The 25,821-nt window shown below is 40.6% G+C and overlaps 1 protein-coding gene across 1 annotated transcript in view; it reads left to right on the top strand.

Annotated features, from left to right (window-relative positions):
• The window catches only part of RARS (arginyl-tRNA synthetase), a 38,338-nt gene continuing 13,266 nt past the window's right edge, over nucleotides 750-25,821 (top strand). Inside the window, exons 1-9 of the mRNA NM_001244260.1 lie at nucleotides 750-811; nucleotides 2,050-2,184; nucleotides 6,696-6,884; nucleotides 8,828-8,936; nucleotides 9,626-9,726; nucleotides 10,116-10,237; nucleotides 11,178-11,298; nucleotides 14,936-15,065; nucleotides 16,814-16,918. Coding sequence (NP_001231189.1) covers nucleotides 767-811; nucleotides 2,050-2,184; nucleotides 6,696-6,884; nucleotides 8,828-8,936; nucleotides 9,626-9,726; nucleotides 10,116-10,237; nucleotides 11,178-11,298; nucleotides 14,936-15,065; nucleotides 16,814-16,918 — 1,057 coding nt within the window. The 5' untranslated portion in view covers nucleotides 750-766. The remainder of the gene's footprint in view (nucleotides 812-2,049; nucleotides 2,185-6,695; nucleotides 6,885-8,827; nucleotides 8,937-9,625; nucleotides 9,727-10,115; nucleotides 10,238-11,177; nucleotides 11,299-14,935; nucleotides 15,066-16,813; nucleotides 16,919-25,821) is intronic.

Genomic DNA, 25,821 nt, shown 5'->3' with positions numbered 1-25,821 from the left:
TAGGGCTGGGAAAGCAAATGGCTGGTACACAAGTGTTTGCTGAGACTTGCAGAGACAATGAGACAAGAGCAGAATCTGATCTCCAGGCCCTGCCAAGTCTCACCAAACCCACTCCCGCCATAAAATTGGCAGATATGTCTGGTGATGGCTTTATTCCCGGAACAGGCACCTTAAATTCTTCAGGCAGCTAAGGGGTAGGTAAAAAGAAAGACTTCCTGAGTCTTCTGTTTCATGAAATAATCAGCCTAAAATAATTCTCACACCAAAGAGACACATTTTGCAGTAGCAAATTTTGCTCACCTCTATGAAAGCAAGGACCTTATCTGACTTTTTTCCACCTGTGTCCTAGCCCCTCAAAGAGTGCCCTCATACTAATGTGCATAGTAAATGCTGTTGAATGAATGGATTTTGTTAGTTCTGTACCCATTTCACGGAAGGGTGAAATAAAGCCCTTGAGAGACAGAGGCTTTAGCGAAATGCCTCTGCCCAAGTCAGTTAAACACAGCGCAGCTTTGATCCGATTCGCTTCAAACCCTCTGTCCCAACATTGGAACCTAAAGGTTCGGATGCTGGCGGATAATTCCCTGGAGGTTCTCCCCGCAGTGTCTCCTAGATTCCACCAGGGGGCAGCAGAGACAACAACAGCCCGTCAGCCTTGAGACGGCTGGGCGGGACCTTGCGGGACGAAGAGGGAGGGGTTCCGCTTCCGTGCGAGGCTTGTTACTTCCCCTTCCGGCGAGTTGGTGGGTAGGACGCTGGCGAGAGGATGGACGGCTTAGTCGCTGCCTGCTCCGCGCGGCTGCTGCAGCAGGTAGCGCCGCGTGGCGCCGTTGGGAAGGTTTGGAGGGCAGGGACCAGGGCCCAAGATTCCGCCCGGGCATCGACGGGACGGCGGCAGCGAGGCGGGGACCGGCCTGCTTCCTCAGACTCGGGCAGCGGGGTCCCGAGACCCGGGCCCGCGCTGCCTCGGAGGCTAATGCCCTCCCAGGAACGCTCTCCCAGAGGTGGGAGGGGAAGAATCCAGGGTCCCCAGGCCCAGTCGACTGGCATTCAACCAAGGGAGGGTCCCCTTCTCTCTGACTTCCCCAAACCAGCGTTTCCGGGGGGCTGCTGGAGCCTGGCGTGTTGAGTCCCCCCCCCCCCCCCGTCTCGATCAGTGCCCATCCTTCCGGAACACGCGCGGGAAGCGCGGGAACAGGGAGAGAGGAAAGTGAACTAAGAGCGGAAGCCCCAGGACTCGTTTGCAGCTCAGCCACCGCCCTCTCCATGATGCTGAGCAAGGGCTGTCCTGAAAAGCCCATGGAGTGGCTCATTATCCAGCAGGAGCTGGCTCTCTTGACTTCAGTATTCGTGGGGAGGAAACTGTCATAGCTTGTTGAAAGTGACAGTTCCCTTACCCTCTAGGCTAGGTAGGGTGGGCGGGAGGGGGTAATGGGGGAGTAGTTGAAGGACTCCTGTCTCCTCAAAGGAGCTGCTTTATACCACGTCTGTCATGGCATACAAGTTGGTCAAGTAAATGGGCAAGTTCTTCAGCGTTCTGAGTCATAGGGTCTTTGTCCGTGGGGATGTAAGTACCCTCTCATTGGGTTGTGATACAAATTATAGAGATAATTTCCGAAAAGTGTTTAGCCCAGTGCCTGGAACGTAAGATAAGCTCACGCATGGCAGTGTATTTTGGCTGTCTTATGCCCTGGTAAATGTTCTGACATTCAAATGAGAGTCTCTCCCTTAGGAATGCAGTTGGGTTGGAAGTGTTATTTTCTTTGCATTGGCCTTATCCCTTATTGGCCTTGATATGAGGCCTATGCCACAGCATGCCAGCACCCCTGTTGCTCTCCCTCAACACACACCCTTGACTTTTTTCTTATCAAGGATACTATCCTAACGTCCTCAGACATTTCAAGGAGGAATAATCGCAACTTATCAAAGGGAAAGTCCTTCATTCCTGTCTCCTCCGCCACACCCAGGTGGAGAGGAGGAAGTAGGTTTCACAGCATGTGGATATCATTCCTGAAGGATGGACTGAACGAAGTGCCTTTTCTTTCACAGGAGAAAGAGATTAAGTTTCTGACTGCTGAAATTGATCGGTTGAAAAATTGTAGCTGTTCAGAAGCTTCTTCAAATTTGGAGCGATTGCGGGAGGAAAATTTAAAATTAAAGTATCGGCTGAATATCCTTCAAAAAGTGAGTATTCTGCCATCTGGTTTCATTCTAAAGTTTGAATTGTCGTGTCTCTTTTCAAAACGGTTGTTACTGAAGATTCTGAAAGATCCTCAAATACCCTGAGGAATTTGGCACCAGGAGTAAAGAACCCTCTCCTTTTTCCCTGCATTAGACAGGTTAGGACTAAGTGTTGGTGCAAATAATGGAGAAATCACTGTTGTCTTTCCAGGGCCTTTTGAAATGTTTCGTCATACTAAATGCTTGGCCAGCTCGTTTTTAAATAATTGCCTTTATCAAAGTGAAATATTTAAAAATACACCCACAGTCCTTCTCTGCCCTAAGTTGGTTATTTTATAATTTTATTTTTACAATGTCCTGTATTTTTATTTTTCCACTTAGAATTTCAGAACATCTTTTTAATAATAAGCTTGTGCCATATTATTTAATGATTTGATAATCTGTAACAATGTCCATCACTTTTATCAGTTTGGTCACAAGTTAACCTTGCTTCAGTTGGGGTTTTCATTTCTTGGCCTGTCTTTCAGGTCTGCTGATGACACATTCTGGAAGATGGCCTCACTCCTGTAATTGTTCTGTGTATGTGTGTGTTCTAATTTCAACCAGGCTGCTCTGGCATTATGCCTTTTCCCAAAGCTGACCACATTTAGTCATCTTAGACTCTGCTTGCCTGGCTCCCATGACGTCTTTTTTTATTACCTACTTGATATGTTTTACTTGAAAGAGCTTTGTCTTTGAGTCTTCTAAAAAAATCACAAAATTCCTCTTCCATGGAATATTCCCCCACATTTCTCACCTTTCTGATTATCGCATTTATTCTGCACATGTTCATACTCATTTTCCTGCTAAGTTTATTTCAATTCAAAAGTTTAGTAAATACCTATTATGTGCTAGAGGCTGGGAGGGAAAAGAAACACAGTAAGGCAGGGTATATTCTAATACACATTTCCATAGTGAGAATTCGCTCTAATGTGTAAATAGTAGAATTCTGTGAGTATAATGTGGAGGGGTCAGTTTCTTTGACAGATACTTCGCCCTGCTGAGTAACAGCACTGAGCACAAGGTACACAACAGGAAACAGCAAGCCAGAAAAATTAAGGCGCTGTGTGGGGTGCCCATTCACCCTGCCCTCCTCCTCTGGCTCACTTTGGCCACATACTCAGAAACACATATTGGATGGTTGTCTGTCTCAGAGGCATTTTACCCTTGTTTTCATTAACTCAGGAGCCTCAACTTTTTTATACCCCCTCCCGTTGAGCTACCCCCCCCAAGATAAAGTCTTGTGTTTGTTTAGTGCTTAATAGGAATTACAGATACATCCTGCATCAGTAGCAATGTCAAGATCGCTGTATGATGGTTCTCTTGTTAGAAAAATCACAGATTTTGAACAATCTGTTTCTGATGCTACTTTTCTCATAAGCTCTGTTGTTTTAGGAGGTAGTTTTTTGCATAATGTGAGGTGTTTCAGAACGCTTATATCGAGTTGTAGTGGAGTTGCTTGTACCATATGTAACATTTCTTAACCTCATGGAATTTACCGTTTGGAGGGAGAAGAGACTTATACATGTGAAACAGGTTAGGAAGAGTGTTTAATTATAATCAAATACTTAATTGCATGATACAGAAATCAAGTACAATGGATTAATATATGTGTTTACATATATGCACAAAACAGTCACACGTGCATACATATATACTGGTACCCCAGGCTTTAAGGATGCAAAGGTTGAAATTTATCTACCATAGGTTTTGAGTCTTAGGCTCATATCGAAATACCTTTAGTATTTGTTATTGTAAGTCTTTAGATGGTAAAAGCGTTATCTTCCCCTTTTTTGAGTGTGTCACCACAGGGCAGTGAATTATTGATTAACTGAAATCTGAAGTCAGTTTTCTAGTGAGTTTAATAATATTTCTTCCTTTTGGTAAAGGATGTAATGAGGAAGATAAAATCTTTTTTTTTTTTTTTTTTTTTTTTTTGCTTAAGGGCCACACCCACAGCATATGGAGGTTCCCAGGCTAGGGTCGAATCAGAACTACAGCTGCCGGCCACAGCCACAGCCACAGCAATGCCAGATCTGAGCCAAGTCTGCTACCTACACCACAGCTCATGGCAACGCCCGATCCTTAACCCACTGAACAAGGCCAGGAATCGAACCCACAACCTCATGGTACCTAGTCGGATTCATTTCCACTCTACCACGACGGGAAGTCCAGAGGAAGATAAAACTTAAATTCTTCATTCCAACAGTACTGATCTTAAATCCTGCCTGCCATTGCCACTTAGGCTTTGTTTTCTTTGGCAAGTTACTTATCTTGAAACGGTGATAATAGTCACAAACTCAATTGTTGTTATGTAGGTGAAGTAAGATAATGCACATAAATAAAGAATTTCACTCTGAAATTCTCAACGCTTTGAAATACTCAGTGGTATGAGTTCAGCACTACTTACTTAGTCGCTGTCATGGGTGCCATTCATATTGCACGTCATTGACGTTTTGACTAATATAAAATCGTGGTTAGTTGTAGGTAGCATTTCCATTAAGAGCATGTGTGTTAAATAACAAGTGCTGGAGGGGTTGTAGAGAAAAGGGAACCCTCCTGCACTGTTGGTGGGAATGTAAACTGGTACAGCCACTATGGAGAACAGTTTGGAGATACCTTAGAAATCTATACATAGAACTTCCATATGACCCCGAAATCCCACTCTTGGGCATCTATCCGGACAAAACTCTACTTGAAAGAGACACGTGCACCCGCATGTTCATTGCAGCACTATTCACAATAGCCAGGACATGGAAACAAGCCAAATGTCCATCGACAGATGATTGGATTCGGAAGATGTGGTATATATACACAATGGAATACTACTCAGCCATAAAAAAGAATGACATAATGCCATTTGCAGCAACATGGATGGAACTAGAGAATCTCATCCTGAGTGAAATGAGCCAGAAAGACAAAGACAAATACCATATGATATCACTTATAACTGGAATCTAATATCCAGCACAAATGAACATCTCCTCAGAAAAGAAAATCATGGACTTGGAGAAGAGACTTGGGGCTTCCTGATGGGAGGGGGAGGGAGTGGGAGGGATCGGGAACTTGGGCTTATCAGACACAACTTAGAATAGATTTACAAGGAGATCCTGCTGAATAGCATTGAGAACTATGTCTAGATACTCATGTTGCAACAGAAGAAAGGGTGGGGGAAAAAATGTAATTGTAATGTATACATGTAAGAATAACCTGACCCCCTTGCTGTACAGTGGGAAAATTTTTAAAAATTATAAAAAAAAAAAAAAAAAAGAGCATGTGTGTTCAGTTACCATTTCTGACCTGCTACATGGCAGGTACAATGCTGGGTGCCAGGAGAAGAGCCATGAATAACACACTCTCCTTGCAATCACAAGTCTGGTGGTAGAGAGAGATAACTTGGAGAAGGTATGAAAAGTGCAAGAATAGAAGTAAGTAGTAAACAAATTCTACACCATCTTAAATGAATATATTCCACTTCAAAGAAAGAAATAGAAGTTAGGGATCATCCAACATGGAATTATTTATCAGTAAGATAAAACAACTGATTATTCTGATATGTTAATAATACCTATCAGTATAGTTCATCTGTTTTATTCCATGCCTTGAAAAGGTCAACATTTTAATGGAGAGAATGTGTATATATATGTATTTACAATTTTTTTGAAGTATAGTTAATTTACAGTATTCTGTTAGTTTCAAGTGTATGGCAAAGTGATTGAGTTTTACACATATATATGTATTCTCTTTCAGATTATTATCTATTATAGGTTATTACAAGATACTGAGTATATCTCCCTGTGCTATACAATAGGTCCTTTTTTGTTTACCTGTTTTATATATAGTAGTGTGTATATGTTAATCCCAAACTCCTAATTTATTCCCCCACCCCGAAGATTTTTTTTTTTTTTTTTTTTTTTTTTTTTTTGCACCTGCAGCATATGGAAGTTCCCAGGCTAGGGGTCAAATTGGAGCTGCAGCTGCCGGCCTATACCACAGCCACAGCAACGCCAGATCCTTAACCCACTGAGCAAGGCCAGGAATCAAACCTGCATCCTCGTGGATTCTCTTCAGGTTTGTTACCACTGTTGTTTGTTTGTCGTTGTTTTGCTTTTGACCATAGAGCCTTCATGTCCAGTTTATGATAGGAAGTTATTTAGGATCAATTTTATACTATTTCCTCTGTGCTTTAGAGAAGCTGAGAAGATTCATTCAGCCACTTTTACTCCCTATTCCCAGTTCTGTTGTGATGAAATAACAGTGGAAAGAAAGTACTCAGGACATTTCACGTGTAGGTCTGTGTGAATGGAATAAACGTGTCCTGTTACGTTTCTCAACATATCCCAGATACGAAAACGTTACAGTGTGAGTGTATGTTGCCTTTTGGTTCTCAAGGCATTTGAAGGTTTCTGAAAATATTTGGGAAGTTTTTGTATGATAATTTAGAGTATAATGACATTTGCGTTCTTTTCTTACAGAGTCTTCAAGCAGAAAGGAACAAACCAAGTAAAAATATGATTAACATCATTAGTGGCCTACAAGAGGTCTTTGGTTGTGCCATTAAAGCTGCGTATCCAGATTTGGAAAACCCTCCGCTGATAGTGACACCAAGTCAACAGCCCAAGTTCGGGGACTATCAGTGTAACAGTGCTATGGGCATTTCTCAGGTGATTGTATTTTTGTTAAGCATTCCTGGTGATTTAATTTTGTTACATATTATAATTATCATTACTATTTACATAAGTTAAAGCGAATTGTTGTATCCTCAGAGAAAACATTTTCCACAGTTCTGGAAATTGGAGGAAAGGGAATGTATATTTTTAATTTTTTTTAAGCACAAATTTGAGTATTTAAATTATAAATATATTCTCAGTTTTTAAGGGTAATAGTTGGTATTGTTTTGTTTTGGCACTTCCCTTCTTTGTGTCCAGGATTGCTGTATGTTATTATTGGGGGATTAAAAGTTAGCCACTTAGAGCCTGCATTTCCATCAAATATTTGATGGAGTTGAGTCTATGAGGTGGGCTTATATATTTCGTATTCATTCAGAGGAGTTCTCAATTTTTAATAGCTACATTGTCCATTGTGATTGTAGTTTATTTTCCCTGTTTAGGATTTTTGCTCTCTTTTCATTGCTGAATAAATAGGGTTAATCTAAAGAGATCAGATTTCTTCTAGATAATTTTCATGTGTCTATGTTGGGATTCACTTATAAGGGTGCTATTTATTTATGCATTTTCTTTTTTTTTTTTTTTTTTTTTTTGGCTTTTTGGCTTTTTGCTATTTCTTGGGCCACTCCTGCGGCATATGGAGGTTCCCAGGCTAGGGGTCGAATCGGAGCTGTAGCCACCGGCCTACACCAGAGCCACAGCAACGCGGGATCCGAGCCGTGTCTGCAACCTACACCACAGCTAACGGCAACGCCAGATCCTTAACCCACTGAGCAAGGGCAGGGACCGAAGCCACAACCTCATGGTTCCTAGTCGGATTCGTTAACCACTGCGCCACGACGGGAACTCCAGTATTTTCTTTTTTTTAATGCTGCACCATGGCATATGGAAGTTCGCGGGGCTAGGGGTAGAATTGGAGCTGTAGCTGTAGGCCTATGCCACATCCACAGAAACACCAGATCCAAGCCCCTTCTGCCACCTCCGTCACAGCTTGTAGCAATGGCAGATCCTTAATCACTGAGTGAGGCCAGGGATCAAGCCTGCATCCTCACAGAGACAACGTGAGGTTCTTATCCTACTGAGCCACAACAGGAACTCCAAGGGTTGCTGTTTGTTACGCAAATCTAAATATTGCACACTTTTATGTAAATATCCTGGAAACAAGCATTACATTTAAAACTCTTCATTAAAAAGTTCTAAATAGTTGGAGTTCCCGTGGTGGCTCATAGTAATGAAACAGACTAGTATCCATGAGGACACAGGTTCCATCCCTGGCCTTGCTCAGTGGGTTAAGGATCTGGCATTGCCATGAAGTATGGTGTGTAGGTCACAGACTTGGCTTGGATCTGGCATGGCTGTGGCTCCAGCATAGGCCAGCAACTACAGCTCTGATTCGACCCCTAGCCTGGAAACTTCCATATGCCATGGGCGTGGCCCTAGAAAGACCAAAAAAAAGTTCTAGATAGTTGGAGCTCCCATTGTGCCTTAGTGGTAAAGAACCTGACTAGTATCCATGAGGTTTTGGGTTCGATCCCTGGCCTCGCTCAATGGGTTAAGGATTTGGCGTTGCTGTGAGCTGTGGTGTAGGTTGCAGGCTCAGCTCAGATCCTGGTGGCTGTGGCTATGGCATAGGCCAGCAGCTGCAGCTCCTATTCAGCCCCTAGCCTGGGAACTTCATATGCCGTGGGTCCAGCCCTAAAAAAGAAAGAAAAAAGTTCTGGATAGTTGTGGCCACTCATTTTGAAATGGAGATCTGTGGTCTTGGCACTTCTGTATTCCTTTTGGCACTGTTGATGCTTGATCTATCCCTTTACAAGGTCATTGGTCTTCTCTGCTTCTGCATTTTGATGAATCTCATGTTAAATGCAACTTTGTCATTTGTGCATTTCCAAGTAACTTGCTGAAACCTGTTGTGTAGTGAATCATTTTATGTTTTATAGATGCTCAAAACAAAGGAACAGAAAGTTAACCCAAGAGAAATTGCTGAAAACATTACCAAAAATCTTCCAGACAATGAATATATTGAAAAAGTTGAAATTGCTGGTCCCGGTATGTCGTCATTGTTAGTAATGTCACCTTTCTTAAGTAGTTGTATTGATGCCGAGTCCATCTGAACTAGGAAAAGAAAACCAGGAATTCCCACTGTGGCACAAGGGAATCGGTGGCGTCTCTACAACACCAGGACGCAGGTTCGAGCCCTGGCCCAGGGACTCCATATGCTAAGAGTCAGCCAACAAAAGAGGAAAAAAAGAAAAAAAAAAAATTTTAATATAAACTTAGGGTTAAAACTTGTATACTGAACAAGATGATGAAAGCACCTTGGATTGTTAGGAAACTATGGCTTTCGTCTAGAAGTAGCCACCTGGATTGGGTGAGTTACTTTATCCTGTGGTTCATTTGCATCCACAAAAATAAGATAGATAATGGCAGATAAGTTTGTGGCAGAAGTATTATCTCTTTTCTGATAAGAGGTGAACAGGTCATTTACTGGGAATGAGGGGGGGGCCTAAATTAAATAAGAAATTTTCAGGAGAGCAGTGAAGGTTTGAAATGAATGCTGAAACAGAGGACTTTCTGGAGGGGTCAAACCAAGGCCACAAGCCGGAAAAGTTTTGCCAGTGCCAGATTAGGAGCCTGGAGCCAGCATAAGTGAAATTGAGAAAGTCTTTGGGAGTGAGCAGTCCTCCAGATTGGAGGCTGATTTTTTTTTTTTTTCTCTCTTCTATAATGTTCTTTAGGTTTCATTAATATTCACTTAAAGAAAAGCTTTGTATCACAACAGCTGACCAATCTCTTGGTGAATGGTGTTCAACTACCTGCCATCGGAGCAAACAAAAAGGTATCCGTACAGTTTTCAGTAGCTGTTGTAGTGCATTAGGGCTGTATTAGCTATAACTAGGAGTGGCTTTCACTTTTTATATTTAGATTTACTCATTAATATTTTGAGACTGTAACATAGCTGTGAAGTAGCCTTTCCCCGAGTCTTACTTGCTATGTGATTTTTTTTTTTCATTGCACTCTGTAAGGCATTTGAGATAGTTAACTGATATTTATAAAAAACAGGTAACTGGTTTAAATGAGTGTGATTCAAAACAATCAGTTAACAATGGACATATTTCATCAGAAAGCCTAACACAGTTGAATTACAATCAAGATACTATTTAGGTCTTGAGTTTATTATTAAGTCTTTGTTTCACTCCTTTAAAAAACCTTTGTTATCTCTCCCAGGTTATAGTAGACTTTTCCTCTCCCAACATAGCTAAAGAGATGCACGTAGGCCATCTCAGGTCAACGATCATAGGAGAGAGCATGAGCCGCCTCTTTGAGTTTGCAGGATATGACGTGCTGCGGTATGTGCTCTTGCCTTTCCTTGGAGATTTCTCTAGAAAAGGGAAAATGTCAATTGAGAAAGAGACTGAATAAACCAAGGACTCACAAGTGTGGTTCTGCTTCATAATCACCCATTTGGCTTTTAAATTATGTCCTTGGACCCTTGGCCTTGAACTCGTAGCTTTTTAGACTTGGGATGTGGTGTGGAACCAAGGAAAAAGCTCCCCCCTTTGTTCCACAAGTATTTCTCAAGTGCCTCCTGTATACTCAGGGTATGTACTCTAGCGGGAAAGGTGAGCAAGAAACAGCTAGTGCTGGGCCTTGTCGGACATGGTGGGACATGGGGATTTTGCTCTTAAATGCAAGGGAAAGCTTTCGGAGAGTCTCAGTAGAGCATGTCAGGTAAAGAGATTACTCTGGTTCCTGAGAGGAAGCTAGGCAGAGAAGGGAGAACTCTAGTAATAGACTAGGAGGCTGTTTTAATAATCCAGCTAAGAGGTGATTCAGTGGTGTGAGATTGGATGAGAGGAAAGAGAAGTGGTTAGATTGACGTATTATGAAGAATTTTGTCCATTGACATGTGGCAACCGCTGTCTAAATTACACTAAGATAATTGGTTGCAAAGTTAAATTTTCATAAAACTGTGGTAATGACCAACATTGGCCCAGTTGCCATTGGCCCAGTTAACTACACAGTAAACAGATGACAGTCCATTGAAAGGAACTTCATTCAGCAAATTCTGGAGGCCTGCTATTTGCAGCCTCTGATACGGATATGTGGTGGTAACTACAACAGACCTTATCCTTACCTCTCAGACCAGTTGAGGAACTACCTCAGTAAAATATTTACTAAATGTAAATATATTGGCACGCAACGTTAGTGGTTCCCAATGGAATACAATTCCTCTAATTTAACCATGCTTCTCTTTTAAGTGGTTTTATATTCTGTGTTTGGTGTTAGGATAAACCATGTAGGAGATTGGGGGACCCAGTTTGGCATGCTCATTGCTCACCTGCAAGATAAGTTTCCGGATTACCTGAGAGTCTCACCTCCTATTGGGGATCTCCAGGCTTTTTATAAGGTTTGGTGCCAGTATTCTTCTATTATTTGTGTGTTTATCATTTATCATATTTGTTTTCCTTAGGGAGTTTAAAATGGTATTTGAAGCTAATGTGGGGTTAAATAAATGTTCCTAAACCCTGTCCCTTAACATATCATGTTTGCTTTTTTAATTGACACATGTTAAAAATTTAATTCTAAGGAGTTCCCATTGTGGTTCATTGGGTGAAGAACCTGATTAGTCTCCATGAGGATGTGGGTTCAATCCCTGGCCTTGCTTATTTTGTTAAGGATCCTTCATTGGCACAAGCTGCAGCATAATTTGCAGATGTGGCTCAGTTGAGGCATTGCTGTGACTGTGGTATAGGCTGGCAGCTACAGCTCCAATTGGACCCCTAGCCCAGGTACTTCCAAACGCTGCAGATGTGGCCGTAAAAAGGGAAAAAAAAAAAAAAAAGGGAGAAAATGAGGAGGAAGTGAAAGCCAAATAAAGGAGAAAAAAGACAACAATAAAAATGAGCAAAAATAGGAGTTTCCATTGTGGCTCTGGGGAAACAAATCCAGCTAGTATCCATGAGGACAAAGGTTCAATCCCTGGCCGTGTTCTGTGGCTTAAGGATCCGGCGTTGCCATGAGCTGTGGTATAGGTCACATACACAGCTCGGATCTGGCCTCGCTGTGGCTGTGGTGTAAGCTGGCAGTTACAGCTCCAATTCAACCCCTGGCCTGGAAACCTCCATATGTTGTGAGTGCAGACAAACAAAAACAAAAAAAAATGAGCAAAAATACTTCAAAAGATACTTCAAAAAAGTATATACAGAAGTCCCCGTCGTGGCTCAGTGGTTAACGAATCTGACTAGGAACCATGAGGTTGCGGATTCGATCCCTGGCCTCACTCAGCGGGTTAAGGATCTGGCATTGCTGTGAGCTGTGGTGTGGGTTGGTAGGCTGCAGATGCTGCTCAGATCCTGTGTTGCCGTGGCTCTGGCGTAGGCCGGCGGCTACAGCTCCTATTAAACCCCTAGCCTGGGGACCTCCATATGCCACGGGTGCGACCCTGGATAAAGAAAAAAAAAAAGTATGTACAGATCGCAAATAAGTCCTTGAAAGGCATTCAGATCCATTAGTCATTAGGAAGATATAAATTAAAGCTGCAGTATTATGCCACTACATGCACATTAGAATGTTAAAGATAAAAAAATTAGGAGTTCCCTTCGTGGCTCAGCAGAAGTGAATCTGACTAGTATCCATGAAGACACAGGTTCAATCCCTGGCCTTGCTCAGTGGGCTGAGGATCCAGCGTGGCTGCAAACTGTGTTATATGTCACAGGCATTGCTCAGGTCCAATGTTGTGATGTAGGCCAGCGCTACAGCTCCAATTCACCCCATAGCCTGGGAATGTCCATATGCTGCAGGTGCAACCCTAAAAAAGAATGACCAAAAAAAAATTAATTCTACCACATTCTGAAGTGAACTTAAGAGTTTGTTGATCAAAATACATTTTAGTATTTAAAAATTTTTTATGCTGTTATCTTCTTGATTTTGTGTATTTTGAAAGCATTATTCAGTATATATAACAGTTTTTAAAAGACAACTATAAATCATAATTTAAATCAGTCACTGTGGTACACATTCTTTGAGTCTTTTTCCATATACAAACATTTATTACACCATTTGTGGGTACAGTACTATTTTGTGTTGTGCTTATTTAACATTTTATTAAACTCTTTCATGTTACTTTATGGCTGCACATTGTTTTGGATTTGAAGACCAAAGTTTAGGGAGTCCCCATCATGATGCAGCGGAGACAAATCCTACTAAGAACCATGAAGTTGCGGGTTTGATCCCTGGCCTCACTCAGTGGGTTGGTGTCGATTGGTGTCGGTTGCAGATGCAGCTCGGATCTGGCATTGCTGTGGCTGTGGTGTAGGCCATCAGCTATAGCTCCAATTAGACCCCTCGCCTGGGACCCTCCATATGCTGTGGGTGTGGCCCAAAAAGGACAAAAGACCAAAGATTATATAACTCCCTATTGTAGGGATTCCCCCCTCATTTGGGGGGTGCGCTTATCTATTCAGTAAATGAGTTCATACATATAGGGTTTATTTTTCCTTTTTAAAATTGTTTCATTTTGAAAGACAATGTCCTAAGAATAAGATTACTTCATCAGAAAGTAAACCTTTGTGGGGGTTTTGGTTGGTTGGTTTGGGATTTTTTTGGAGTTTTTTGTCTTTTGGCTTATGTTTTTCAATGAAAAAATTGAAAATAAATTGATATCAGATAATGAAGTAATTAATGTTATAGTCTTGAAATTCTGTGCACTGATTATAATGAAGCAAATTTATTAATGCAGCAAAATGTTTATAATACATTGCTAAATGTTAAGACAGGTGAAATAAAAGCCATATATTTCCAGGTTTTCTTTTTTCTTTTTTTTTTTTTTTTTTACAAATGATGCAAGTACTTTATTCAAGTCTATTATCTGCATTTCACATTTCAAATGTGTCTTTCACCATGAATTTTATTAACTTTATGCTACCAAATGTATATTTTTCTTAATGGCTCTTCTATGACTTCTCAGGAAAGTATTCCTTATCACAAGGGGATACAAAAATATTTTTTAATATATTACTTCAATATTTTATTATTTTATATTTTGTCTTCTTTACTCTTAACATGGTTAATACTTTATTGAGGATAATTTACATACCAAGAAATCACTCTTTCCAATTTGACAGTTTGATGAATTGTATAATAAATTTATGAAGTCGTGCAGCTATCACCCCAACCTAGTTTTAGAACACATTCATCACCCCCCAGATTTTCCTCATTCCTATGTATAGTCAATCTCCAGGTTTTCTTAAAACGTATCTATCTGTATTTGCAAAGAAATTTCCCAAATTTACATTTGAATATTACTACTGGTACTTTGGGATGGGATTAACAATATTTTTTTTTCGGTAATCATAAGTTGCTTCAAAATAGATATGAAACAATGAGTACAATTTATTTTTAGTTACCAAAAAAAAATTACTAATCCAGCACCACATCCAGAATGGAAAATAGAGCCCAGAAAATTCAGCCCCATCTGTTAGCTCTTCATTATTACTCTTCCTGGAACACAAGTATTGGTGTAAAATAGGCTTTTGTGAATTGGAAAGGTAGAGATCTCACTGTGGTGAGAATTTTATATTTTTAAGAAAAGTTGGAATTCCCATCGTGGCACAGCGGAAACGAATCCAACTAGGAACCATGAGGTTTTGGGTTCTATCCCTGGCCTCGCTCAGTGGGTTGAGGGTCTGGTGTTGCTGTGGCTGTTGTGTAGGCTAGCAGCTATGGCTGCAATTGGACCCCTAACCTGGGAACCTCCATACGCCACGGGTATGGCCCTAAAAAGCCCCCCAAAAAAAGTTATTTCAGAAGAAATAATAGAGTTTTATTGGCACATTTGTTTGTAAGAATATTCATGACTATTTAGAAAGAGCACTTGTTCTGTTATTCTGGTGTTCTAAATTTTTACTGCCTCTAGTATTTTTTGTAGGATTTGCCTGGGGGTTTGGGGTGGGGGTTCTTTGTTTGAGAAATGTACAAATATTTTATCTAGAAATATGAGACTAGCTCCTTACAAACCTTACCCACCCCACCCCCTTTAAACACAGGAATCCAAGAAGAGATTTGATACTGAGGAGGAATTTAAGAAGCGAGCGTATCAATGTGTAGTATTGCTCCAGAGTAAAAATCCAGACATCTTAAAAGCTTGGAAGCTTATCTGTGATGTCTCCCGCCAAGGTGAGTTTCTGGGCTTTGTTCATTCATCCAACAAACATTACTATGTGAAGTTTTCCTAAGTATTCAGAATTGACTTTGAATGGTGGGAGATGTTCAGGGACTAGCAAATAGATTTTTTTTCCTCAAATATCTTCTGAAACTGAAACTGTAAAGGTGGTTTATAAAGACATGCAGGTGCAAAATTTAACTTTCTTAGAAGTCAGGAAAAATTAGCAAAGAAACTGGAAAAGTAAAAGGTACCATTCACTGTAGCAAGCAGAGCCATAAAATACTTAGGAATAAGTCTGTCCAGAAATGGGTTGGGCTAAAATGAAGGGGAAAATGCAACAGAGTGTAATAGGATGTTTGGATTGTGTGTCATGCAGAGTCCCCTAGTTCTCCGCATTCTCTTGTCGCTTTAAGACAGTCCAAGTTTTGACTATACAGTGTAATTTGAAAGGTCACTTTGAAAAATAAATGGACAAGAGTAACCAGTAGATCTTTGAAAAAGGTCTCACTAGGCTGTGAAATGTGTTGGGTTACTGTAGGTAATCTTGTGTCACTAATGTGTGGCTTGACAGGCAGGTAAATGGTACAAAGTAGGAAAAACTGAAAGAAAATGCAGTGAACATTTCATCTCCATTTGGAAAGGCTTTTCTTTTTTCCTTCTCATTTACATTTTCCAAGAATAAATTTGTATTTGTCTATTTTTGTTTTTTAGGGCTTCACCTGTGGCATATGGAAGTTTCCAGGCCAGGGGTCGAATCGGAACTGTAGCTGCTGGCCTACACTGAGCCACAGCAACACAGGATCTGAGCAGCATCTGCCACCTGCACCACAGTTCACAGCAACGCTGGATCCTTAACCCACTGGGCAAGGCCAGGGATCAAACCTGAGTCCTCATGGATGCTAGTCAGATTCATTAACTACGGAGCCATGACAGGAACTCCAAGAACAAAAATTTGGGGATTTTTTTGGCTTTTTAGGCCCTCATTCGCAACATATGGAAGTTCCCAAGCTAGGAGTCCAATCGGAGCTAGAACTGCCAGCCTACATCATAGTTGTAGCAATGTAGGATCCGAGCCAAGTCTGCGACCTACACCACAGCTTACAGCAACACTAGATCCCTAACCCACTGAGCAAGGCCAGGGATCAAACCCACAACCTCATGGTTCCTAGTTGGATTTGTTTCTGCTGCACCACAGTGGGAACTCCTCCAAGAATAAATTTTTTAAAAATTACACAAGAGGGAGTTCCCGTCGTGGCACAGTGGTTAATGAATCCAACTAGGAACCATGAGGTTGCAGGTTCAGTCCCTGCCCTTGCTCGGTGGGTTAACGATCCCGCGTTGCTGTGGCTCTGGCGTAGGTCTGTGGCTACAGCTCCGATTAGACCCCCAGCCTGGGAACCTCCATATGCCATGGGAGCGGCCCAAGAAATAGCAAAAAGACAAAAAAAAAAATTACACAAGAGGTGATTCATTCTTACAGGAAAAAATAAGCATAGACAGGAATAAAAAATAAATTGTATTCCCATTTACTATGAATATTTTTATGTGTATCTTGCTGTATTCTCTCCACATTTTCAAGATGGCAGTATATATACTGCTCTGTATCATACATTTTGATGTAATTAATTGTTTAGTTAATTTCCTTTTAAATGTTAAATAATTTAATTAGTAATTAAATAATAAATTTCTCAAGGTAAAATGAATGTTTCCTATTTGTTTAAATTGTACATTTTCTTTATTTGATGACTTGTTTCCCTAGAGTTCAGTAAAATCTATGAGGCATTGGACATCTCTTTAATAGAGAGAGGGGAATCCTTCTATCAAGATAGAATGAATGATATTGTAAAGGAATTTGAAGATAGAGGTAAGTACTCTACCTTTTTGTTTTAACTTTATTGTACTAGTTTAACATAGGCAGAAGTGGAGGTTATATTCTAGTGACTCCTGACTCCAAATACTTCTCGCCTATCTCAAACAATTATAAACAGACTGACCTTAATATGTTCTACCTCCCTCTATACACTACTTACATCATATAATTTTGTCTATAACTGCTTTGGTTTGTCTCTGAAACAACAGGCCTTTCATCTTACCCCTACCATGATGCCATTACCACTCCATGACAATTAATAATTTCTAAAGATCATTAAAAGCGAGCCAGAGTTCACATTTCCAAATTGATAATCTTTTTCTTTAAAATTTTATTTTATCGGAGTATTGTTGATTTACAGTGTTCTATTTTTTTAAATTTTTTGTTTTATAGTTGATTTATAATATTCTGACAATTTCTGCTATTCAGCAAGTTGATCCGGTTATGCATATATATACATTCTTTTTCTCACGTTGTCGTCTTGGCTCTTGTGAATAGTACCGCAGTGAACACAGGGGTGCATGTATCTTTCTGAATATAATTTTTGTTCAGTTATATGCCCAGGAGTGGGATTGCTCAACCACATGGTAGTTCTATATTTAGTTTTCTGAGGTAACTCCATACTGTTTGCGTAGTGTTTATACCAATTTACATTCCCACCAGCAGTGTAGGAGGGTTCCCTTTTCTCCACACCCTCTCCAGCATTTATTTGTAGACTTATAACCATTCTGACCAGTGTAAGATGGTATCTCATTGTAGTTTTGATTTGCGTTTCTCTAATAATTAGTGATGTTGAGCATTTTTTCATGTACCTGTTGGCCATCTGTATATCTTCTTTGGAGAAATGTCTCTTCAGGTGTTCAGCCCAATTTGGTTGTTTGGTTTTTTTGCTGCTGAGTTTTGTGAGCTGTTTGGAGTGTGTACACTTTGGAGATTAAGCCCTTGTTGGTTGCATTGTTTGTAACTATTTTCCCAGTTCCATAAGTTGTCTTTTGTTTTTTGTTTTCTTGGGTTTTTTTTAATGGTTTCCTTTGCTGTGCAAAAGCTTGTAGGTTTGATTAGGTCCCACTTGTTTATTTTAGTTTTTATTTCTTTTGCCTTGGGAGACTAAGAAGACATTTGTATTAAGTCTTTATTTTTGTGCATGGTTTAAGGGTATGTTCTAGTTTGATAGATTTACTTTCAACAGTCCAGTTTTCCAGCACCACTTGCTGAAGAGACTTTCCCATTTTATATTCTTGCCTCTTTTGTCAAAGATTAATTGACCACAGGTGTCTGGTTTATTTCTGGGTTCTCTATATTCTGTTCCATTGGTCTGTATGTCTGTTTTGGTACCAGTACCACACTGTCTTGATTACTGTAGCTTTGCAATATTGTCTCATGTCTGGGAGAGTTAGGCCTTCTGCTTGGTTTTTGTTCTTCAGTATTGCTTTGGCAATTCTGGGTCTTTTATGGTTCCATATAAATTTTTGGATTGTATGTTGTAGTTCTGTGAAAAATGTTATGGGTAATTTTATAGGGATTGCATTGAATTTAGCTTGCTTTGGGTAATATGGCCATTTTAACAATATTAATTCTTCCAACCCAGGAGCATGGAATGTCTTTGCATTTCCTGGAATCGTCTTTAATTTCCTTGATTAATGTTGTGCTCGCTTGGGCAGCACATATAATAAAATTGGAACGATACAGAGATTAGCACGACCCCTGCGCAAGGATGACACACAAATTCGTGAAGCGTTCCATATTTTTGAGCGGCCCTAGAAAAGGCAAAAAGACAAAACAAAAAACAAAAAAAAATTTCCTTGATTGATGTTTAATAGTTCTCAGCAAATAAGTCTTTCACCTCCTTGGTCAGGTTTATTTCTAGGTATTTAATTTTTGGGGTGTGATTTTTAAAAGGTATTATATTTTTTTATTCCTTTTCAGATATTTCGTTGTTTGTATACAGAAATGCAACTGATTTCTGAAAGTTAATCTTATATCCTGCTACTTGGCTGAATTTGTTGATCAGTTTGAGTATTTTTTGGGTTGCGTCCTTAGGGTTTTCTGTGTATAGTATCATGTCATCTGCATACAGTGACAATTTTCCCTCTTCTCTTCCAATTTGGATAGCTTTTATTTCTTTTGTTTGTCTGATTGCTGTGGCTAGGCCTTCCAATACTAGTTGAATAAAAGTGGTCAAAGTGGGCATCCTTGTCTTGTTCCAGATTTTAGTGGGAAGGCTTTCAGCTTTTCTCCATTGAGTAGTACACTGGCTGTGGGTTTTTTATAAAGGCTGTGAGCCTTTATTATGTTAGGTTCCCTCTATACCCACTTTGGTAAGAGTTTTTATCACAAGTGGATATTGGACTTTGTCAGATGCTTTTTCTGCATCTGTTGAGATGATCATGTAGTTTTGGACTTGTCTTTTGTTAATGTCTATGACACTGATTTGCATTTGTTGAACCATCCTTGTGAACTTGGGATGAATCCCACTTGGTCATAGTGTGTGATCTTTTTATATGTTGTTGGATTCAGTTGATTAAAGTTTTGTTGAGCATTTTTAAGTCTGTGTTCATCAAAGATATTGGCCTGGGAGTTCCCATTGTGGCTCAGTGTTTAATGAACCCAACTAGTATTCATGAGGATGAAGGTTCAATCCCTGGGCTCACTCAGTGGGTTTAAGGATCCGGCGTTGCCATGAGCTGTGGTGTGGGTCGCAGGAGCAGCTCAGATCTTGTGTTGCTGTGGCATAGGCTATTGGCTATAGTTCCGATTGGACCCCTAGCCTGGGAACCTCCAAATGCCTTGGGTGCAGCCCTAAAAAGCACCAAAAAAAAAAAAAGATACTGTCCTACAATTTTTTTTTTGGTAGTATCTTTGGGTTTTAGGGTGATGGTGGCTTCATAGAATGTCTTTGGGGTTATTTCTTCTTCAACCTTTTGGAAAAGTTTAAGAAGGGTGGATATAAGTTCTTTTTTATTATGTTTGGTAGTATTCGCCTGTGAAGCCATCTGGTCCTAGGGAAAGTTTTTCTTACATACTGTATTTCATTTCTGTTGATTGGTCTGTTCAATTGATATATTTCTTCTTGACTCAGTTTTGGTGGGCTATATGTCTCTAGAAAGTTGTCCGTTTCTTCTAAGTTATCAGATTTGTTGGCATATAATTGTTCATAGTATTTTTATGTTTTTTTGTATTTCTGCAGTATCCATTGAGATTTCTCCTTTTTCATTTCTTATTTTGAGTTCTTTCTTGGTGAGTCTGGCTAGAGGTTTGTCAATTTTGTTTACCCTTTCAATGAACCAGCTCTTGTTTTTATTGATTTTTTTCTTTTGTATTTGAATATCTATTTTATTGACTTCTTTGCTGATCTTTATGATTTCTTTCCTTCTGCTGACTAGGTTTTGTTTGTTCTCTTTTTCTAATTCTTTTAGGTGGTAGGTTAAGTTGTTTGTGTCTTTTTTTTTTTAATTTTGTTTTTTTTTGGGGGGGGGGTTGCTTTGCAGGGCCGCACCCACTGCATATGGAGGTTCCCAGGCTAAGGGTCTAATTGGAGCTGTAGCCACCGGCCTACGCCAGAGCCACAGCAACACGGGATCCAAGCCGCGTTTGCGACCTACACCACAGCTCACGGCAACGCCAGATCCTTAACCCACTGAGCAAGGCTAGGGATTGAACCCCCAACCTCATGGTTCCTAGTCGGATTCGTTAACCACTGCGCCAACCACAGGAACTCCTGTTTATCGTCACTTTTACAATAGTTTGTTTTGGAGTTCCCGTCGTGGCGCAGTGGTTAACGAATCCGACTAGGAACCATGAGGTTGCGGGTTCAGTCCCTGCCCTTGCTCAGTGGGTTAACGATCCGGCGTTGCCGTGAGCTGTGGTGTAGGTTGCAGATGTGGCTCCGATCCCGAGTTGCTGTGGCTCTGGCGTAGGCCAGTGGCTACAGCTCCAATTGGACCCCTAGCCTGGGAACCTCCATATGCCGCGGGAGCGGCCCAAAGAAATAGCAAAAAGACCAAAAAAAAAAAAAAAACCCAAAAAAACAATAGTTTGTTTTTTTGTTTGTTTGTTTTTTCTTTTAGATCTGTATACTGGCTTATTTAAGTGATTGCTTTCCAATTGTGATTTCCTCCATTCTATTTCTTTCTACTTTTTTCTTTAGAGGAGTGCTTTCAGTATTTCTTTTAGAATGGGTTTTGTTTGTTGGAGAAATTCTTTATTTCTCCTTCTATTTTCAATGATATTCTTGCTGGGTAGAGTATTCTGGGCTGCAGATTTTTCTCTTTTAGAACTTTGAATATATCTTGCCACTCTCTTCTGGCCTGTAGTGTTTCTGTAGAGAAATCAGCTGATAGCCTTATGGGGGTTCCCTTATAATTAACTCTGTTTTTTGTTTGCTGCCTTTAGAGTCTTCTCTTTATATTTAACTTTTACCTTTTTTTTTTTTTAGGGCCACACCCTTGGCATATGGAGTTTCCCAGGCTAGGGATCAAATCGGAGCTGTAGCTGCCAGCTACACCACAGCCACAACAACACCAGATCCAAGCCACGTCTTCAAACTACACCACAGTTCACGGCAACCCCGGATACTTGGATCCTTAACCCACTGAGTGAGGCCAGGATTGAACCTATGTCCTCATGTATGCTGGTCAGATTTTTTTCCACTGAGCCATGATGGGAACTCCTAACTTTTGCTCTTTTTATTATAATATGTCTTGGTGTGGTCCTGTTTGGGTTCAACTTGTTCAGAGCCCTCTGTGCTTCCTGTGTCTTGATATATGCTTCCTTTAGATTTGGGAAGTTTTCAGCCATAATTTCTTCAAATATATTTTCTATCCCCTTTTCTTTTTCTTCTCCTTCTGGAATCCTTATACGTAGATTGGCCTGCTTTATATTATCCCATAGATCTCTTATATTGCTTTCATGTTTTGTTTTGTTTTTTTTTTTCATTTGGTTTTCTGTCTGCTGTCCTGATTGGATGATTTTCATTTTTCTGTCTTCCAAGTCACTCCTCTGCATTATGCCTTCTGCTCTTCAGTGCATTTAACTCAACTTGTGTCTCTAAATGAATTCTCTAATTTTTCTTGGCTCCTCCTCATATTTTCTAGTTCCTTTCAAAAGTAATCTGCATTACTGTTCATATCCGCTCTTAATTCCATCATATTCGCTCTTAATTCCTTAAGTATCTTTACTGTCTCCTTTTTAAACTCAGTGTCCCTTAGACTGAAAAGGTCTGTTTCACTGTTTGCTCCTTCAAGGGAGTTCTCCTTTTATTTGGGAATGGTTCCTGAGGCTCTTCATTTTGCTTATATTGTTCTTATACTGTGAGTTTAGGGAAAATAACTACTATAGTTGTAGAGGGCTGTTTATATGTATGAGCGCCCCTGGGTATTCTGTGAGGGCTTACTATTATTTTTTGGCCTGAAGACTGTTTTTGTTCTGGGTGCTTGCTCTCACTTTCCTCAGCGTGTGCAAGCTGTTACCCCTTGATAGGGTGCCGCATGTGCTTCCAGGGAGATGGAGGCAATAGGCTGGGCTAGGTGGCAAGGACCCATGGGGAGGTGGCACAAGCTCTTCCTAGTTGCAGGGCCCTGCAAAGTGGCAGTGACCCCCCAGGCAGGTATAGGCAGCACCCAGAGGGTTTGGCAGTGGCAGCAGCAGGGCGTGTGCATTCCCAGGGGAGTGAGAGCAACAGTGGGTGGTGCTCAGTTGCACTGCCCTCCTCTATGCCACCTCTGATGTGACTTGGGCCTCAGGTGGTACCTGTTCACAGACCCCTAGTGGTGGCGGGCCACACCCTCCTCTAGAGGCTGTGATGACTGTGGTGTTCGCCCCCACCACCTGTAGACCATGTAAGAGGTGCCCTGTTGCGCTTAGCCTGCACAGGAGGCGCTTCTCTGCCCATGGCTTGCACCAAAGGCACCCCATCCTCCAGAGACTGCAAGAGCAGAGAAAGTTATTCCTATGGTGGTCCGCCCTCCTCCTCTCGTCCTCCCCAGCAATGGCGCCTTGCTTCTCCTGCTGGCCCAGACCTCCTCCCGGTTCCCTCAGCTGTGGCCCTCCACTGCCAAGCCCATGGCACACCACTTCTCTCCCCAGAGCTGACCTCCAGAGCCTGAGTCTCCAGTGCCCAGCTCCCACCTGAGCATCTCAGGCTGTGGTGTCTGGAGAGGTGCTACCAATGGCCTCTGTGGCTCCCTACTTTGCCCTCCTCAGTCCAGCTGCTGTGCTTTTCTCTGAGGCTTTGAGGTCCCTCCATCTCAGCTGATCTTCCCATCAGTTAGGTGCCTTCCAGGGTGCAGGTTCCTTTCCTCTTTCAGAAGTGCTAGTCCCATCCTGATTCCTTCTTTCTTTCTTTCTTTTTTTTTTTTTTTTTTTTGAAATTAACAGAAGGTTTTAAAATCTGTGAGTCAATATCTGTTCTGCAAAAAAGTTCATTGTGTCCTTTTTTCAGATTCCACATGTCAGTGAAAGCATTTGATGTTGGTGTCTCATTGTCTGACTGACTTCACTCAGCATGATAATTTCTAGGTCCATCCATGTTGCTAAAAATGCCAGTATTTCGTTCCTTTGACTGACTGAGTCATATTCCATTGTGTATATGTACCACATCTTCTGGATCCACTCCTCTGTCGATGGGCATTTAGGTTGTTTCCATATCTAGGCTATTGAAAATAGTGCTGCAGTGAACATTGGAATATGTATGTCTTTTTGAGTCATGCTTTTCTCTGGATAGACGCCCAGGAGTGGGATTGCTGGGTCTAATGGTAATTCTATTTTTAGTTTTCTGAGGGATCTCCATGCTGCTTTCCACAGTGATTGCACCAATTTACAGTCCCACCAACAGTGTCATAGGGTTCCTTTTTCTCCACACTTTCTCCAGCGCTTATTGTTTGTAGACTTTTTGATGATTGCCATTCTGGCTGGTGTAAGGTGGTACCTCCTAGTGGTTTTGATTTGCATTTCTCTAATAATGAGTGATGTTGAACATCTTGTCATGTGGTTTTTGGCATCCTGTTTAGATCTGCCCATTTTTTGATGGGGTTGTTCATTTTTTGGTATTGAGTGGTAGGAGGTGTTGATAAATTTTGGAGAGTAATCCCTTGTCAGTCAATTCATTTGCAAATATTTTCTCCCATTCTGTGGGTTGTCTTTTCGTTTTGTTTAGGGTGTGATTCCTTTTTTCCTTTTGTTCTACCCAGTTATGTGGAGGGTTTCTTGCTCTTTTGGGAGGCTTAAGGTCTTCTGCCAGCGTTCAGGAGCTGTTCTGTGCAAATTGTTCTACATGTAGATGGATTATTTTGGTGTGTTTGTGGGAGAAGGTGAGCACCACGTCTCACTCCTCCGCCATCGGGATCCTGCCACAGTGTCGTGATCCATATTCTTTTCTAATCACGAGGATTGTTTTCAGAGTCTGCACATTAATATTTATATCTTTAATATGTATCTTAAATTCTCTAAGTCATAGGTTTTTCTCCCCATCCCTACCCCCTTTCCTTATTTGATGATGAAGAAACTGGGCCATTTGTTTTGCAGTTTCCCACACAGAATTATTAATGTAATTCCTCTCATCTGTGTTTTCTGAAGAAGCTTGATTTAAATTCTGGTCTGTGTTTTCTTCCACTTTTTATTTTATCTTATTTGTTTGCAAGAACACCAATTTTTGGTTGATTCTTTTTTTGATGTTAAGATGAACTAGGGGGTTCAGGTGTTATCAGCCTGACTTCTCCTTTAATTTCCCCATTAGACTTTCCCCCAGTGGTTTTAGCAGCTGTTGCTGATCATGACTTTGTTCCATTACTTTATTAGAGGTTGGAAAGTGGTAGCCTTCTGTCATTCCTTCATTAACCTGGAATTCTCCTATGCAGAACTTTGTCACGTAATGTTTTGGTTATCCTGAGCTACAGTTCATAGAAGACAGGCACTATAAATGCTTTTTCTTTGTCAATTTTCAGAATAATAAATCAGTTTCTTTCTCTTTTTTTCCTTTTTGGCTGTACCTGCAGCATGTGGAAGTTCCCAGGCAAGGACACCAAGTGACACCATTGACAACACTGAAAATCCTTAACCACTGGGCCACCAAGGGAACTCCTAAATTGGTTTCTTAATATCGTCCAGATGTGACGACTAGATTATTTATAGCATTATTATAAATCAGGTTTATCAGGTTTAATACCTCTTATATTTTCCAGTTACTTGCCTTTATTTTTTTAATGTTCAGATTGTCCCATTGTTGTTTAACGGTGGCCTCTTCAAATTGGCTTCCCTTTTGTTTTTCTTATCCCCTAAATCTTTGATAATTCACTTGTTTTCTGGCATACATTTCCCACCTTAGAAATCCAGGTTAGATCTGAATTCAGCCACTCTAATATCTCCAAGGAAAATTGATTCCTTGAACGAGAAGTGATATTTATTAATCACATTCTGGAGCCTAGGGACCATACATTTAAGATAATGAGCTCTTAATAAGAAAAGCGACAGTAACTTCCCAAGGTTACATAGCTAATAGCCGATAAGTCTGAGCTCCAAACCTGAGCACTCTAGCCTCAGAGCTCGTTTTTAACCACTATTTTATATTGTCTTCACCTTATTAAACATCAGTTTCCTAAACTGTTTTTTAAGAAAGGCAGTAATAATAGTATTTACTGCATAGTTATTGTGAAGGTTGAATTTGACTTAGCATAGTATTTAAGCACACAGTAGTGCTCAAATATAGCTATTATTACCATTATGTTCTTTCCTGTCCTTTCTTGCATCCAAGAATTTTGCCTTTTCATCATGAATATATGATTTTATTTTTTCTTTCCACTAATCATTCCAAATGGTAAATCTTGCCGTGTTTGTTTCCCAAACTCCGTTACAGTTTTAATTTTTGATACATTTTAAGAGGTAATGACAGAAATTGCACCTTT

The sequence above is a fragment of the Sus scrofa genome, chromosome 16, assembly GCF_000003025.6.
Source record: "Sus scrofa isolate TJ Tabasco breed Duroc chromosome 16, Sscrofa11.1, whole genome shotgun sequence".
Classification (NCBI taxonomy): Eukaryota; Metazoa; Chordata; class Mammalia; order Artiodactyla; family Suidae; genus Sus; species Sus scrofa.
The sequence above is the reverse complement of the archived record's forward strand: the minus strand, read 5'-3'. Positions and strand labels throughout refer to the sequence as shown.